At 44.0% G+C, this 17,237-nt stretch overlaps 1 protein-coding gene across 8 annotated transcripts in view; it reads left to right on the top strand.

Annotated features, from left to right (window-relative positions):
* Nucleotides 1-17,237, top strand: part of LOC123762227 (gamma-tubulin complex component 6) — a 117,305-nt gene that overhangs the window by 89,013 nt on the left and 11,055 nt on the right. For all 8 annotated transcript variants that reach the window (XM_045748637.2, XM_069300748.1, XM_045748601.2 and 5 more), the window contains 4 exons: nt 318-477; nt 968-1,109; nt 1,293-1,449; nt 16,842-17,009. In XM_045748637.2, coding sequence (XP_045604593.2) covers nt 318-477; nt 968-1,109; nt 1,293-1,449; nt 16,842-17,009 — 627 coding nt within the window. The remainder of the gene's footprint in view (nt 1-317; nt 478-967; nt 1,110-1,292; nt 1,450-16,841; nt 17,010-17,237) is intronic.

Below are 17,237 nucleotides of genomic sequence, written 5' to 3'. Positions count from 1 at the left end.
GCTGCCCTGGTTGGTGTTTAGGGACTTGGATTTGGAGGTGTCAGTTAATTTGATCGTGGTTCTGTCCACCCCACTTCTTCCTCCTTTGGGTGTGGTGTGCCCTCCTCCTGGTCTTTTCCCCTCGTTTCCAGCCCCGAAGTGTCTAAGGGTTTTGGGGTTAGGGCAAGGGTTAGTGGATAGTTGGATCCTTTAGGGTTAGTGGCCCTCGGGTAAATCGGGTAAAAGTCAAGTGATCATCAACTCGTATGTGACCCGTCAAATCATGTTTCCTGAAGGTAAAATTCAACTTCACTCTAATATATGGTAAAATTTCTCAGACTCTGAACCGCTGCTGGACATTACTGGAACCGCTCTCAATGGAAGACCAAACACAAGACAACCAAGAAACAAGAAATTGCCCCCTGTTCCATCTGCCAGTGAACTGTCATGTGCACCTATTTATTTCATGCGCTCAATCAGGATGCATCTAGCAACACAGTAAGATTTTTTCTCTTGAAATCTTTATATATAAGTACAGTACTTATCTGTTTATAAAATGGCTAATAGATTCATAATTAAATAAAGTATTATCTGTGTTCAAATGAGTGCATGTTTTTGTCTCTCTTTATCAGTACAGTACTTCACCTCTGCTTGGAGGGAGGTCTAGCTCTTGGACCCTGCCTTTTAACTCTCGGGTAGTTGTTGAACTATAAGTTGTATTTTCATTTCTCACAGACTTTCTTGCAATACAATTGTAATTTTTCTATAGCATTTGCAAATTTCTGTGTTATATACTCTATTATCTAATTTGCATTAATTCATTTTCCCACAAATCAAGTTCAAATTTTTTTCTTCTAAACTTGGACAGAAATCTTGGTTACTGGGAGTGGCTGGGTTACTGAACTAACATATCAAGTTATATAATTCATGAGAGTTGTCATAAGTTGAAATTTTTCATATAACGATAGAATATAAATTTTAATTTCAGGACCCGGCTGGTAAATGCAAGTCTCCTGAGTGAAGTCTTGGTACAAGAAAGTCTTTTGGACCACCTCTCTGCTCTTCGTGCGCTTCTCTTGTTGCACGATGCACACTTTGCTCGTGCTTTAACCTTGAATCTTTCCAGCAAGGTGAGAGCTTTACTCAGGCTGTGCTGGTTGAAATTTTCACCATGACTTGTGTTGTGAAATAAACTCCAATATACCAATATTAACCAAATTGAAGGGAAATATTACATTGCAGCTTTCATTAACTGAATTGCCCATTCAGATATCTGCAACCAGTCTTTGGTTGATGAATTCTTTAATTTGCAGGTAGACATGACAAGCTCCCCTGCAGCATTATTGGTGCCTGTTGAGCTGAACAATATCCTCAACAGATCAGTATCTGAATCGTGCTGGACCACGAGTCAGCAAGCTGAAAATCTTTCCTTTGCTATTAAAAGCATTCCCTCTACATTCACACATACAAGTGAGCACTTCACCAGTTTGCTTAAATGAATGCCAAATTACCATTAATATGAGTAGGGTAACTCATGTTGCTGTATGTAAAACTGAAAACCTCTCATAGATCATGAAACATTCCTGTTAATATATTCCTTCATGTTCTCCTGGAATGGATGAGTTTGTTGTGAATATGCTCAGTGTTATTCTCAACAAATCAATCTTGCATGCATAATCTATAACAATCAAAAATGTTTGATTGTTATAGATTTCTCTCCTTTACATGTAGGTAATTGTTTATTAAACATGGATGTATTTTAATGGCACTGGTGACAGGAATACAATTTCTGTAATACAGACAAAAGATGTTGTGAGAAGCTGATCAGGAAGGATTATAATGAAAATGAAAAAGTAGGCCCAGAATTTGGAAAATAATAAGGCAATTTTTTGTTTAACATGTGGCATATAAAGATAATGAAGGTTGGTGCTGTAATTTTATGTACCATACTTGTATTTTGATGGGCAATTAGCACATGGCACCTGTATTTGTCAATCAGTGTAGAAAAAAGGATATATCCTAAGATTTAATGTATTACAAACCATATTATGTAGTCTTTTATTTCCATTCAAATATTTTATACAGGATAAAAAGAAAGCATTTCCTTAGGTATTCTGGAAGCTTTCCCCTTTATATCACATGAATGTTACAGACCATAAGAGGACAGGTGACACATTACCTAACGTTTAGGTACCTATCAGACCTAACATTTAGGGAGCATAACCAAGCAAATATTTCGTCAGCCAGAAAAATGATTGGATGGATTACAAAAACTTTCAAATCCAGGGATCCCATCACAATGCTTGTACTATTCAAATCACTTGTGTTGTCCCATCTTAGGTACTGCTCAGTACTCACTCTTTCCCCTTCAGAGCAGGAGAGAGTGCTGAAATAGAGGGAGTACAGAGAACATATATGGCATACATAGACGTGATAAAGCACCTAAATTATTGGGATCGTCTCAGACCTCTCCAAATGTACTAACTAGAAAGGAGACGAGAGAGATGTCAAATAATATACACGGAAAATACTGGTGGGCCATGTCCCAAATCTACACAGTAAAATAGCAACATACTGGGGGTGACTGATATGGAAGAAAATGCAGAATAGAACCAGTGAAGAGCAGAGGTACCATAGGCACAATCAGAGAACACTGTATAAACATCAGAGGTCCACGGTTGTTCAACATCCTCCCAGTGAGTATAAGAAATAGTGCCGAACAACCGTGGACATCAAGAGAAAACTAGATAGTTTTTTTCAAGAAGTGCCGGATCAACTAGGCTGTGGTGGATATGTGGGCCTGCAGACCGTTCCATGCAACAGCCTGTTGGACCAAGCTCTCACAAGTCAAGCCTGGCCTTGAGCTTTGCTTGGGGAGTAGAAGAACTCCCAGAACCCCATCAAGCAGGTAACATTACACTCCGGAATTGGTTAAAATCGGAGTAAGGCCAAGTTTTTCATTGGTGGAACCGATTCTTTTGGGAACTTTTCTGTTCTCAGCCATCATCGGTGGTACCCAGTCATGTTGGTACTTTGTCCTACAGCCTTGTATTATCATTGAACCTGCACCAATGGTTCCAACATTGTAGAATTTGGTAAATAGCATTTATCAGTCTTACCTGGGACGCGGTCGGGTCAAGATACCTGCTCCGCACCTTCCCCCCCCCTCCCCCCATGCTGGGTACTGAGATGGAGACTCAGTCACCAGAAGACATGGCTACTTCTCACGGCGTTATTAACATGGACCCTGAAAGCAGCCAGTCAGACGAGGAGGGCGAGTATCTAGAAGTTCTGACAAGGAATAAGAAGAAACGAAGAAGACAGGAGGCAAGGCGTAGTGTGGACAGTAATACACTTAACGGAAACGATAAAAGAATGAAGAACGACGCCGAGACTGATGCAGACAAACGGACGGAACGATGTCAGGAAGGTGAGGATCAGCGGAGATGGAGGCTTCTCTTCCCTGCCTCATGCACGCTGGCCTATCATCAGAAGCTGCTGTGGACCGTCAAACTCGGAAGAGAACACCGCAAGTTCGAGCCCCTGCTGAAGGAAGGTGTAAACAGACCTTACTTAACGGTAGGTTCTATGGAGGCAGTGGAGTATCTTACCCAGCAAGGATACGATGGAATTCTTATGGAAATACCGGAGGGGAACGAGAAGCTGACGAAGGTAATTATCTATAAATACCCTCAGATTCTGGACCCCGAGTTTATACTCGACGACCAACGATTTGTGTGGGCCAAGCGTCACCTTATTAAAGGTGAAGCTAGGAGTCAGGTGGTGGCTCTAGTGAGAGGTGACGTACCCGAAAAAGTGTTCATCACCGGGGCTGGCTACAGGCATGTAGCAAAGTATGTGGAAGAGCCCATAATATGCCTGAAATGCTGCAGATGGGGGCATAAATCCTGGAGATGTCAAAATGATCCACGATGTCGTTTCTGCGGAAAGTCTCACCTCTCTACTGTGTGTAGAAACAGACTGAATCTGGGTGAGAAAATAGTTCCCAGATGCTGCAACTGTGGAGGTGTTCACAATGCGAGCTCGGCTGTGTGTAGCAAGAGGCCGAGTATGGCTGTTCTCCGGCCGGTGAATGTTACAGAGCAAGCAAGAGCTCTTACCCAGACACCGGGAGCACAGCAAAACAGTCTGCCCCAAACAGTGCCAGTGAACCGGACGAATGCGTGGGTAAAGGAGTCACCTTTACTTAGGCAGGCTCCAGCAACAAGCAGCCACGCCACCACTCAGGACTCCGGCAGTGACAGTGTAACGGTGAGTGAAGTGGCTACTGTGGCTCAGAGAGAGGGTCATAATAATATGGTCAAGGAAGTGTGGGCTGAACTTAAAAAAGTTGGTGAGTTCCTCCAAAATCTGGGGCAGAGAATCGAGTCCATCGAGGCTAAATTAAACGTTCAGGAGGTCAAGGAAAATCACAAAACGGTGAAGGATAGTCAGGATATAGTGGTTGAGGACAAAAATGAAATATTGAGTGATGAAATGAAGGAAAGTGAAGTGTGTGTGAATGATGGTAGTCGTAGTGAAAGGAAGAACCCTATAATTACACATAAAATGAAGGAATCATTTGGGCCAATAATGGACATCTCAGGGCTGAAAAAATCTCTTGAGAATCGCAATGTCGCTTTTACTGGTGAACTTGGGAGGAGGTGGGAGATGTTATACAAGGTATGGCTATCATTTAGTGAACTTATTGGGGATGACTTAGGCAATGAATTGATTAATAATGGATCACCCTAGACTGAAAGTGTTGTCATGGAATGTTAATGGTTTGAGAAACAGGGTTACAGATGTTCATTGTTATGTGATGGGAAATGATATTGATGTTGTAGCTCTCCAAGAGACAGGGGATAGGAATGAAGGATTATTGAAATTAAATGGCTATAAAGGGTTTCACCTCTTCGCTGCAAATAACATCAGAGGCACGTCGATTTATGTTAAGAACTCCATACCAGCAGAGTTAGTAGAACCGCCATCAAAAACGCAAGGTATAGAGAGTGTTTGTGTTAAATTATCATTAAGGGAAGGGGAATTTATTGTAGTTAATTTGTATGTATCCAGGAACTGCTTCGACGCTAACTATTTACCTGACTGCATTTATACTAATCCTTCACTGGTCATTGGGGACCTTAATGCTCGGCACACAAGCCTTGGGACAGTGGGTAGTATTAATACTAATGGGGTCAAGTGGTTACAGTTTCTACAAGATCATCCAGATACCTGTCTATTGGGAAACAATGAACCAACTCACATCAGGGGAGGACGGCTTGACTATGCCTGCGTTTTAAACTCTCAGGGGATTATGGGGGAGGCTCGGGTTGTTCGGGAACTACTTAGTGACCACTTTGCCTTGAACGTTGAATTACCACTGGGGAAAAAACAAGTCCACTTTCAAAGGAAAAGGCTAAATATTAAGAAAGATATGAAAAATTATTTTATTCAAAATATGGGAGATTGGTATCAACATTACACGCCGCTCTGCGTTGATAGTTTTTACGAGGACATGGTCGAGAACATAGAGAAATTAGTACAGAGGGAAAATAACGGGGGCAGGGGAAGCAAGACGCACGGACCTAAGAAATTTAAATATTCCAATGATCAGCAAGTCAAGGGATGGGAGAGAATGCTACGGGGTGCGCATAAAGCATGGTTAAAAAATGGAATGAGGGATGAAGAGAAAAATACAATGTTGGAAGTGGCTAGGGAATGCAGTCAGGTGAGGAAGGAGGCGCGGGACAGATACTGGCAAGACTTTGCTCAGGCCATTGGTAATACTAAGATGTTATGATCTCAGCCTGCAGGAGAAACGAGTCTCCCTCCTTGAGAGTTATTCGTCAAGCCTGACCTGACTAGAAGGTCTAGCAAGTATTGAGGTGATAACGCATATGAAAAATAGTTGCTTGGATATGTGTAACAGTTTGAGATTATGGGCAATGCAGAAGAAAATAGATAAATGACTGGCTAGGAGATGTGGACATTTTGCTGGAGGCGTGAGGCTCGCTTCCGGAGGACCTTGACCTCACTTGAGTGTCAGACATCGCAGGGGGAAGCCGCGCTCCGTTTGAGCTCCCGCCAGAAGGGAACCCCTAGTGATATATCTCGAAGAGAAGAGAAGTGTGCGGACGTACCAGCTGTGGAATCGAGCTGGGAACGTTGTGGTCTCAAGTCCTGGTCGACGAGCAGATATTAAATCGCCCAGAAGCATTATTGTGGGCTGTGTGGAGCGCCCTGACCAGACGCCGTCAGAGGGAAAGCGCCCTCGACCAATTAATCTGTGGTAAGCACGATATACGCCAGTTCATAGTGATTGCATTGTAGTTGGTCGTGTGCCCAGCGACAGTAGCGATGTTTATTTATAAGTTAGACATGTTTTAATAAGGCAGAAGGCCTGAAATAGGAGAGTGAAGAGGGAGGAACACGGAGCGACGTCCGTCCTCTCTGAGCGCTGGCGGACGACTGAGGGAGCCTGGCTCCGGATGGAGGAAGACCCTCCCAGCGAGTGAGGACGCCGCCGCCAGGCGAGGTGGAGTATGGACCCGCCCAAAACGGGGGAGTCCACTCTCACTGTATGTAGAGGACAGATAGAGGTTTGAGGCAAGCATATTGTGTGGTTATTTTTGTTTATGTGTTAAAGGGGAACATTTTATTGGAGTGTCGATGGGTTGCAGGTTTGTCTTTTGGGGAAGAAGTTGCTGAGAACTTCGAAGCCAGCAGATGATGTAGCTGATGAGACTCCAAGGTAGTGGAGCAGAGGACCTCGAGCTGTGAGGAGAAGCAGCAGTGAAGAGGAGTGTCACGTGCTTCTGTAGAGGTGGTGTAGCAGCCAAGAGAGCTGTGGAAGAACCTAACAGAAGGGTGAAGCACCGTAGTTGCACAAGGAAACTTCATGATAGCAGCCTGGAGGAGCTGCAGAGGATCCTGGTAGTGAAGCCCGGAAGAACCTAAAGATATTAGGGTAGTGAACTTCCAGAGGTGGAAGGGGAAGTTCTGGTGGATTACTTATAGGGAGTTGATAGTGTTTGGTTGTCAGTAGCGTGCAAGACGCAGTGAGAGGTGAGTGACTGTTTGCATTCTTATGTCAAGGAGTTTTTATACTGAAGTTTAGAGTTGCAGTCGTAGGCTTGATTACCTACAGATGTATGTGCATGAGGACTGACAGTGATCGATTAATCATTGTTGTGTATCAGTGAACATTTATACTGATATATGTTATTGCATCCAAAGGCTGATTTTCTATATATACATTATCTTGCTGATAGTGCAACAGTATGTAGGCTTGACCAACTTGAGGAGGTTAATAGTATCAGGTGGTAACCAGGAGATAGGATACCACTTGATAAGCTGATAATAGAGTTCTGATGGTGTTGGAGTGCAACCTGATTGTGATATTATAGAGTATAGGATTCATTATTATTATATGTGTGTATGTATCGTGTATGTGCTTTGTTCAGTAAATGCGTCACAATTTGCTGGTGTTTGCCCTTGTCCTAGTGAGGCTTCCCAGGAAGTAGTGAAGAAGGAGAGAGAGAGAGAAAGAGCAAAGAACCACTGCTGTGGACAGGGTAAGAGGTAATACTAGTAAGTCATAGGGGATTGAGGAGATCATATCTCATAAGGAGAGAGTGGGGAGTCACAGCGGCTCGAGTGGGTGTGTGCACGTGACAACGAGGCTAAGTGTTGGAGCCGCATCCCCTAAACGTGTGACGTTGAGCCCCTCTCCAAGAGCCAGAAGCGCCAAGGGTGATCTCCTAGTATGAGCACTCTGCCGAGTTGTGGGTTGGGTTGTCCATAGAGAAGGATCGACGACGACAACACCAACCAACCCACAGTCTATGATAAATTGGGGGCCTGTGTCCGGGAGAGTGAACTGACACACCCACACCCTGTCCAAGAGTGGATTTGTACACCCTTGCTGAAATAGATAAACTGTGTGACCGCAGGTGTATACTCTCTCTCTTGGGAAGACTCACAGGACAAAGATGGATAAGGTGCAAGCATTTGTGGAGTCAGGCAAGCCTGAGGATTTAGAAGGTTGCACGAGGGATCAATTGAAACAAATAGCAGAAAAATGTGGCATCAGGTTGAAAGCATCTAAAGTAGCTGGGATGAAGGATGAGATCCTGAGGCAGTTGAGAGCCAGAAGTGAAGCGGCAGAACAAGGAGCCCAGGAAGGAGCTGAAAGTAGAAAGGAGGATGATGGGCAGGATGACGTGAGATCCCAGGGATCGAGTAGGAGCAGCAAGAGTAGCCGCAGTAGTAGGAGTAGCCGAAATAGGAGCTTGGAGAGATTCCAGTTAGAGCTCCAGATCCAACAACAGCGTGAGGAGAGACAGTTCCAGCTGGAAAAGATGAAATTAGAACTCCAGATGAAAAATGAAGCCGAGAAGGAAAAAGAGAAAACCAGGCTGGAAGTAGAAAAAGAGAAAACCAGGCTGGAAGTAGAAAAAGAGAAAACCAGACTGGAAGTAGAAAAAGAGAAAACCAGAGTAAGAGAACTGGAGTTGGAACAGGAGAAAGAAAAAGAGAAAGCAAGACTAGAGGTCGAAAAAGAAAAAGCCCAGGTCGAAAAAGAAAAAGCCCAGGTCGAAAAAGAAAAAGAGAGAACAAAACAAATGCAGATAGAAGCGAATAGAACCTTGGCTGAGCAAAGGATTGAACATGGGTTGCCAGAGAGCACCACCCAGGTATCACACCCACCAGATGTTAGGGTTAGGGAGAAGGACATTCCCTTGTTTGTTCCCGAAGAGGCAGAGAGCTTTTTCGAGCACTTTGAAAAAGTAGCCAGCATCAAGGAGTGGCCACAGGAGGAATGGGCCCAGCTGGTCCAGTTAAGATTGACCGGTGCAGCCAGGGAGGCATACACCCAATTGTCACTGGAAGAGTGCCAGGATTATGCCACTGTAAAGAGCAGCATATTGCGCTCGTTTCAGTTAACCCCAGAAGCTTATAGAAAGCGCTTCAGAGAAATGATCAAAGTTGGAGCGTGTACGTTTGCTGAGACAGCAAGAGATCTGGAAAGACGATTCCAGAAGTGGATTGAGGCTGCTGGAGTTGGATCTTATGCTGACCTGAAGCAACTGATGGTCATGGAGAAGTTCCTGGAGATGATGCATCCTGAAACAAAGTTCAAGATCCAAGAAGCAGGGATAATGGAGGTGAAAGATGCCGCAGATAGGGCGGATATGATTACTGAAGCATACAAGAGCTTGAGGGAGAACAGAGTGAGAAGCGAGGCGAGACGCAGCAATGGCAGATCCAATGGAGTCTGGGGAGGAAGAAATTATGAGAGACCCAGAAGAGTCTGGGATGAGAAAAATTTTGATAAATGGGCAGATAAAAGTAAGTACCCTAAAACTCAGAAGAGTAGGTCGCGCACTTCATCTGAAAGTGAGGATGGAGGAGCAAAACGAGAAACTGATCGTTATCCAGGAAATCAAGAGTCCAGTAAAGCTCCACAGAGTACGAGTAGTACGTCTGGCCCGAGGAACTCCAATACGAGTGGACAGAGTCAGAGCTACTCTGGTACATATAGAAGAGACTTTTCCCAGATGAGATGTTACCAATGTAACGGATTGGGTCACGTGATGCGAGATTGTCGGCAGGGCAAAAGAGTTGTGACCCTGGCCATGTGTGACCCCCGAGGTAAATATGCCAATGTGTTCCGAGACAAACCACAGAGAGCGAACTTAGTGAACGAGAGGTATAGGCCATTCATGAGCAAAGGTTGGATCAGTGTAGGAGGCCAACCTGAGGTAGAAGTTGGTATCTTAAGAGATACCGGAGCTAATCAGAGCTTGATTACGAGAAGCCTGATTGGGAATGATCGACGGTTAGCTGGCAGGAGTAAGATGAGAGTATATGGGTTATTGTCGGAGAGTGACATGCCCATTTGTACTGTCCAGCTAAGGTCGGAATATGTGTCGGCGGAGGTGATGTTGGGAGTGTGCCCCGACATACCTGTTCCAGGAGTCCAAGTGATCCTGGGAAATGACTTGTGTGGGACAAAGGTGTTGACAAGAGTCATGGCGGAGACTGTGCCAGAGGAGTGCCCAGAAGGCCACAGCACGGTTGGGACACCTGAGAGTGTGAACCTGACTGACATCCGAGGGGATGAGTCAGGAGACCGCCAAGCCATTGAGTACCCTGTCTCGGTAGTGACGAAGGCAGAGGTGGCCGACGAGGAAGACACTGGAGAAGGTGAGACAGTGTCGATTCAGCCAGTGGAAGAGATCGATGTAGGTATAGCACGGCTGTTTGATGAAGGTCCAGCCCAGAAAAATGAAGTCTCGGTGAGGTCAAAAGTGAAGATGGCCCAGCCGAAGAAGAATACTGTGAAGAGAGCAGACCTGAGTAGAGCCCAGACTGCTGAAATTAAGGGTCGGAAGGTTAATGCAACTGTGCTGAGTATGAATGAGGGAAGATGTGGACATACTGAGGACGGGAGTAGATCGTCAAGTGGTCCACGAGCACAGAGGCATATGGATAGTGGAGTTAAGTTGTTTGAGATGTCAGGAGTTGACATGTTTCACAGAAAACGTGGAGAAAAGATAGTGAAGAAGAGTGATAGCCGAGAAAATGAGAGGAGAAGAGACAGTATGTGTGGAGAGATGCTTGCGAGGACTTTGGGAGAGGCAAAGCGACATGTATGGTCGAGTGCTGTTGGATGTAATACAGTGCCCGAAGAAACTTTTAGGGAACGAAGAAGAGTTGAAGGAGAAGAAATGGAGTGGTATAGAAGTGAAAAGTGGGGGAAGAGGAAGATGATACAAGCATGGAGGAACAGAAGAAAGCCGAGGACTCGGTGGGAGTCGAACAGGATGAGGTCTCGGATATATGAGGAGACGAAAGGGAGGAGCGTCGGTGAAGACGATGGAGTGAAGTATGATGGCAGGAGACGAAAGTATAATGGCAGTAGATGGAAGTGTGAAGACGACAGAGGAGGTACAGACAGTAGATGTCTGACTCTGGACGTGAAGAGAAGAAGACGAGGAAACGGAGGGTGGAGACAATAAGTAGAGTGGACCGATAGAGTGCAGGCGTCCAAGGAGGACAGCCTAGCCAAGAGGTGCCAGAGAAGTCAAATCGTTTGTGAGAAGATCATGTTCCTGGAGAGTTGTCAGCCGGATGTTGCAAGGAGCAACGAACTAATTGTAGACTCCTAAGGGAGTACGTAAGCAGATCAACCGTTCGAACCAATCGGTTGAAGAACGAGACAGTGTGGTGGCGGATGTATTATCCCGAGCTTTGCCACTGGAATAACTCTCAAAAATAAGGGGAGGGGAGTGTTATGATCTCAGCCTGCAGGAGAAACGAGTCTCCCTCCTTGAGAGTTATTCGTCAAGCCTGACCTGACTAGAAGGTCTAGCAAGTATTGAGGTGATAACGCATATGAAAAATAGTTGCTTGGATATGTGTAACAGTTTGAGATTATGGGCAATGCAGAAGAAAATAGATAAATGACTGGCTAGGAGATGTGGACATTTTGCTGGAGGCGTGAGGCTCGCTTCCGGAGGACCTTGACCTCACTTGAGTGTCAGACATCGCAGGGGGAAGCCGCGCTCCGTTTGAGCTCCCGCCAGAAGGGAACCCCTAGTGATATATCTCGAAGAGAAGAGAAGTGTGCGGACGTACCAGCTGTGGAATCGAGCTGGGAACGTTGTGGTCTCAAGTCCTGGTCGACGAGCAGATATTAAATCGCCCAGAAGCATTATTGTGGGCTGTGTGGAGCGCCCTGACCAGACGCCGTCAGAGGGAAAGCGCCCTCGACCAATTAATCTGTGGTAAGCACGATATACGCCAGTTCATAGTGATTGCATTGTAGTTGGTCGTGTGCCCAGCGACAGTAGCGATGTTTATTTATAAGTTAGACATGTTTTAATAAGGCAGAAGGCCTGAAATAGGAGAGTGAAGAGGGAGGAACACGGAGCGACGTCCGTCCTCTCTGAGCGCTGGCGGACGACTGAGGGAGCCTGGCTCCGGATGGAGGAAGACCCTCCCAGCGAGTGAGGACGCCGCCGCCAGGCGAGGTGGAGTATGGACCCGCCCAAAACGGGGGAGTCCACTCTCACTGTATGTAGAGGACAGATAGAGGTTTGAGGCAAGCATATTGTGTGGTTATTTTTGTTTATGTGTTAAAGGGGAACATTTTATTGGAGTGTCGATGGGTTGCAGGTTTGTCTTTTGGGGAAGAAGTTGCTGAGAACTTCGAAGCCAGCAGATGATGTAGCTGATGAGACTCCAAGGTAGTGGAGCAGAGGACCTCGAGCTGTGAGGAGAAGCAGCAGTGAAGAGGAGTGTCACGTGCTTCTGTAGAGGTGGTGTAGCAGCCAAGAGAGCTGTGGAAGAACCTAACAGAAGGGTGAAGCACCGTAGTTGCACAAGGAAACTTCATGATAGCAGCCTGGAGGAGCTGCAGAGGATCCTGGTAGTGAAGCCCGGAAGAACCTAAAGATATTAGGGTAGTGAACTTCCAGAGGTGGAAGGGGAAGTTCTGGTGGATTACTTATAGGGAGTTGATAGTGTTTGGTTGTCAGTAGCGTGCAAGACGCAGTGAGAGGTGAGTGACTGTTTGCATTCTTATGTCAAGGAGTTTTTATACTGAAGTTTAGAGTTGCAGTCGTAGGCTTGATTACCTACAGATGTATGTGCATGAGGACTGACAGTGATCGATTAATCATTGTTGTGTATCAGTGAACATTTATACTGATATATGTTATTGCATCCAAAGGCTGATTTTCTATATATACATTATCTTGCTGATAGTGCAACAGTATGTAGGCTTGACCAACTTGAGGAGGTTAATAGTATCAGGTGGTAACCAGGAGATAGGATACCACTTGATAAGCTGATAATAGAGTTCTGATGGTGTTGGAGTGCAACCTGATTGTGATATTATAGAGTATAGGATTCATTATTATTATATGTGTGTATGTATCGTGTATGTGCTTTGTTCAGTAAATGTGTCACAATTTGCTGGTGTTTGCCCTTGTCCTAGTGAGGCTTCCCAGGAAGTAGTGAAGAAGGAGAGAGAGAGAGAAAGAGCAAAGAACCACTGCTGTGGACAGGGTAAGAGGTAATACTAGTAAGTCATAGGGGATTGAGGAGATCATATCTCATAAGGAGAGAGTGGGGAGTCACAGCGGCTCGAGTGGGTGTGTGCACGTGACAACGAGGCTAAGTGTTGGAGCCGCATCCCCTAAACGTGTGACGTTGAGCCCCTCTCCAAGAGCCAGAAGCGCCAAGGGTGATCTCCTAGTATGAGCACTCTGCCGAGTTGTGGGTTGGGTTGTCCATAGAGAAGGATCGACGACGACAACACCAACCAACCCACAGTCTATGATAAGAACCTTAAAGACATATGGAGAGCAGTAAATAAAGTCAGGGGTTGTAAGACTAAATTCATTGCTCACTCAGATCCAGGGAAAGTTGCTAATGAGTTAGTAGATAAATGGGCAAGTGCTGCTGGTATGGAGTCCTTACCTGCAGACACGAGAGTCACCATTGAGTCATGGGAAAATATTAGAAATGGAGTAACTTTATGTGCCTTAAATACAAGATCTATAGCATGCACTGAGATAACCCACGATGAGCTACTGGATGCTATAAAAAGTGGCAGCTCCACTGCTCCGGGAAAAGATGGAGTAACGTATGACATTCTTAATTATTTAGCCGGTATGAAACCTAATCCCTTACTTGATTTGTTTAATATGAGTTATAGAGAGGGAAAGTTACCAAGAAAATGGAAAGAGGCTGTCATCATTCCTATCCCTAAGTCAAACGGAGGCTACAGACCTGTCTCCTTAATATCCTGCTTTTGTAAAATGATGGAAAGGATTTTGTTAAATAGGCTACTCTACCTTGTAGGTGATAACATGTCCAATAATCTCTTTGGTTTTATCAAAGGCAAAAGTACTGCGGATTGTCTCTTAAAGTGTTTGTCTAATGTGGATGACAATTGTAGAGTTTTTGTTGATCTACAAGGAGCGTTTGATAAAGCCAATGGGGAAGTAATCTTATACGAATTAGCCAATCTGGGAATAACAGGGAGATTGCTACACTGGATAAGGGATTACCTGCAAGGCAGAAAAGGTCAGGTGTATTACCAGGGATACATGTCTGAGGAACGGAGGTTTCAGTTAGGTACCCCACAAGGGGGAGTATTAAGTCCCACCTTATTCAATGTATTAATGAACAGATTAGCATCAGAGATGTATCCTCCAGGGGTCAAGACGATCATATATGCTGATGACATTCTTATACAAGGCACTTCTGGGAACAAAATTCAAGATGCTCTTAACATACTTGGTACAACCTGTCACAAGTTAGGCTTAGTTATAAATGCAGATAAAACCAAATACGAGTATAGGAAACGAAGAAATATAACACTTACTCTAAATGGTGTGGAACTGAGCCGTGTACAGAAGTACAAGTATCTGGGCATGTATGTTGGATACACATGTGAGAGTAAAAATGCTGAAATAAATCATATCAGCACCTTATGTAAAGCCCGTCTGCATCCTCTAAAAGCACTGGCTTTTTCTGGTAAAGGTGTTGGGGTACCTATCTTGCGGATGTTATACATAAGCACTGTTCGATCCCTGATAGACTACGCAGCACCCGTATTGTCTTACACAGGCCAAGGCAGAATTCAAAAAATAGAGCTGATACAGAACGAGGCTATGAGGATTATTCTTGGATGTCAAAGAAATGCAATGATTGAAATAATGAGAATGGAATTAAATTTACAGAGTGTGTGTGATAGAGTCCGTGACATTAACACTAGAGTATCTATTCGTTTCATGCGGAGAAAAGGAGGGGATAAGCTGTTTGAGAGCGTTCAGACCTGCTTGAGTGACGTACACACTTCCAGGAAACTGAGGGAGACTCGCTATACGAGAGGATTAGCTCATGACCTCAGGGAATACGACGTACTTGACTGCTGTAAACCCTCTCGAAAGTGTAATATGTCTGCTCCCTGGAAAGTACAGAAAATAGACGTCGAAATTGTACCCCTCAAGGTGAAAAAGATTCATCATGAACCGGGACAATTACGGTGTTTGTATGGAAGCATGATATCTCGGTTACCAAGAGGCAACAGTTTACATGTATATTGCGACGGGTCGGTGGCGGAGGATGGCAGGGCAGGGTGTGGTGTCCTAATAAGGGATTATACGGAGTTTGGGACTGTGGACAGGATAATTGAACTCCGGCTTAGTAATTATATATCATCCACACAAGCTGAACTGCAGGCCATTCTGGCGTGTTTGGAGGAAGTACGTCATGACGACAAAAATGTTTTTGTATTTGTCGATAGCCGAGGAGCACTGGAGTCCTTAAACAGTAGAAAACCAGTCTTCATGTCTATAGTGGAGGACTGTAAGAGAAGAATAACTGAGATACAGCTGAAAGGTTATAGTGTGAAATTCATGTGGATTCCATCTCATGTTGGAATAGTGCTCAACGAGGTGGCGGATGACTTGGCCAAACGTGCCACATCAAAACCACAAGTTGACATTGAATGTGAATTCACAATGAGACAAATAAGAAGCAAAATCAGAAATATTCAGGCACAGGCGGGAGTGGAGAGGAGAGAGATAATGTATGAGAGTAGTCAAACCATGCAACACTACATGTATGTGAGTCAAAACACCCATTTCACTTATGGTAAAAGGAGAAATGCTTGGAGTGACTCTGTGTACATGCGGCTCAGGCTTGGGTACAAATATTACTGGGAATATGGGATAGATGTTCATGGTAATGACACGAAGTGTAAACTATGTGGTATGTTAAGGTCTCACACCCTTGCCCATTATATTCTTGATTGTCCGTTGATTAGTGTATATAGAAACACTGAGATAAGGACTGTTCCTGAACAAATAGCCTGGATGTGTCACAACGGAAAGGTTGATGATATTCTTGAGAGATATAAGAATTTTGCACCAAGATTGTAATATTTTGTTGAATTATCTGCAGGTGTCTTGCAAATTGTCTATACAGTATACCTAGGTCATAAAAGTATTTGTGTGTACGTCTGATACCATACTCCTTGTGAGGGAGGAAATGTATATTTTTACCTCTCAGAATGTTTGGTAATATGTTTATTTGTGATGTGTGTATATGTATATATTAACACGTTGTACTGAACGGGGTGAGAATAGCTTGAGCTACCTCATCCCTTTGTGTGTATTTTACCTCAATAAACTTATTTCAATTTCAATTTCAATTTCAATTTCAATAGCATTTATTTATTATTATTCATCGAGTGCCGGACAGCAGCTAAGATCCTTCTGGACCTGATTCATCAGTCTAATTAGAGTATCAGGGTTACTTGGTCAATCAGTCTTAAAGACACCTTTGGGAATTATTACTGTGTTCACACAAAAATTCACACCATAAACAAGATGAATTACATTGGATGTCATTAGCAGGTTTGTAATTACAAAGTCGGTGCAAAGTTAATTTCTGGAGATGACCTCCAACAGAAAGATTTGGACCAATACATGAGTGAAAACAACTTATTGCTTCTAAATTACATAGCAGAAGCCCTTTACTATAACACTGATACGACTGAGAGTCAAGTGATATCTTAAAGGGGGACTAAACTGTTTTTTCATAAGGCACACAATTCCAGAACAGCAATTTTTTCTCTCTGTTTTCTCTTAATAATTTTATCTGGCTTGAGATTATAAAGGTTTAGTGAGTAAGATAGAAAAGGCATAAAACATATGAGGTGTAAAAGAATAGTTCATATTTTTAAACTGTTTCTCCAGTATTGTATGAATATGATGTTAAATCTCAAATTATCAATTATTTATTGCTGTAACTATATATCTTGACTTTCTCCACAGCAAGTGTTGTAGACTGCCTTGAGCTCAGGTACCATGTACGTTGGCCTCACACGCTTATTTTGGACGATGCCACTCTAGCGTCATACTCTCGAGTGTGGATTTTTTTGGCCTCTCTACACTACAGCATTTGGGCTGCTGATGATCTCTTCTGTCATTTGTCATATCTCTGTAAGTTAGAAGTAATTGTATGTATATTATTCTCATATTTTAGTGGCAGATTTTTAGATTGAGAAGCATATTAGACTAAGGGTATGTATTATTCTAAGAAAGGTATTATTCTAACTGTTAAGTCTCATAGAGCCTAATGGTGAGTGGTGTCCTGGGTGGACCATATAGGCTCTTGTCTGCAGCAGTGACCAAGGAGCCTTAGCTCAGAAGGCAATTATTTTCTGTTGC

Source organism: Procambarus clarkii, chromosome 5, assembly GCF_040958095.1.
Source record: "Procambarus clarkii isolate CNS0578487 chromosome 5, FALCON_Pclarkii_2.0, whole genome shotgun sequence".
Classification (NCBI taxonomy): Eukaryota; Metazoa; Arthropoda; class Malacostraca; order Decapoda; family Cambaridae; genus Procambarus; species Procambarus clarkii.
The sequence above is the reverse complement of the archived record's forward strand: the minus strand, read 5'-3'. Positions and strand labels throughout refer to the sequence as shown.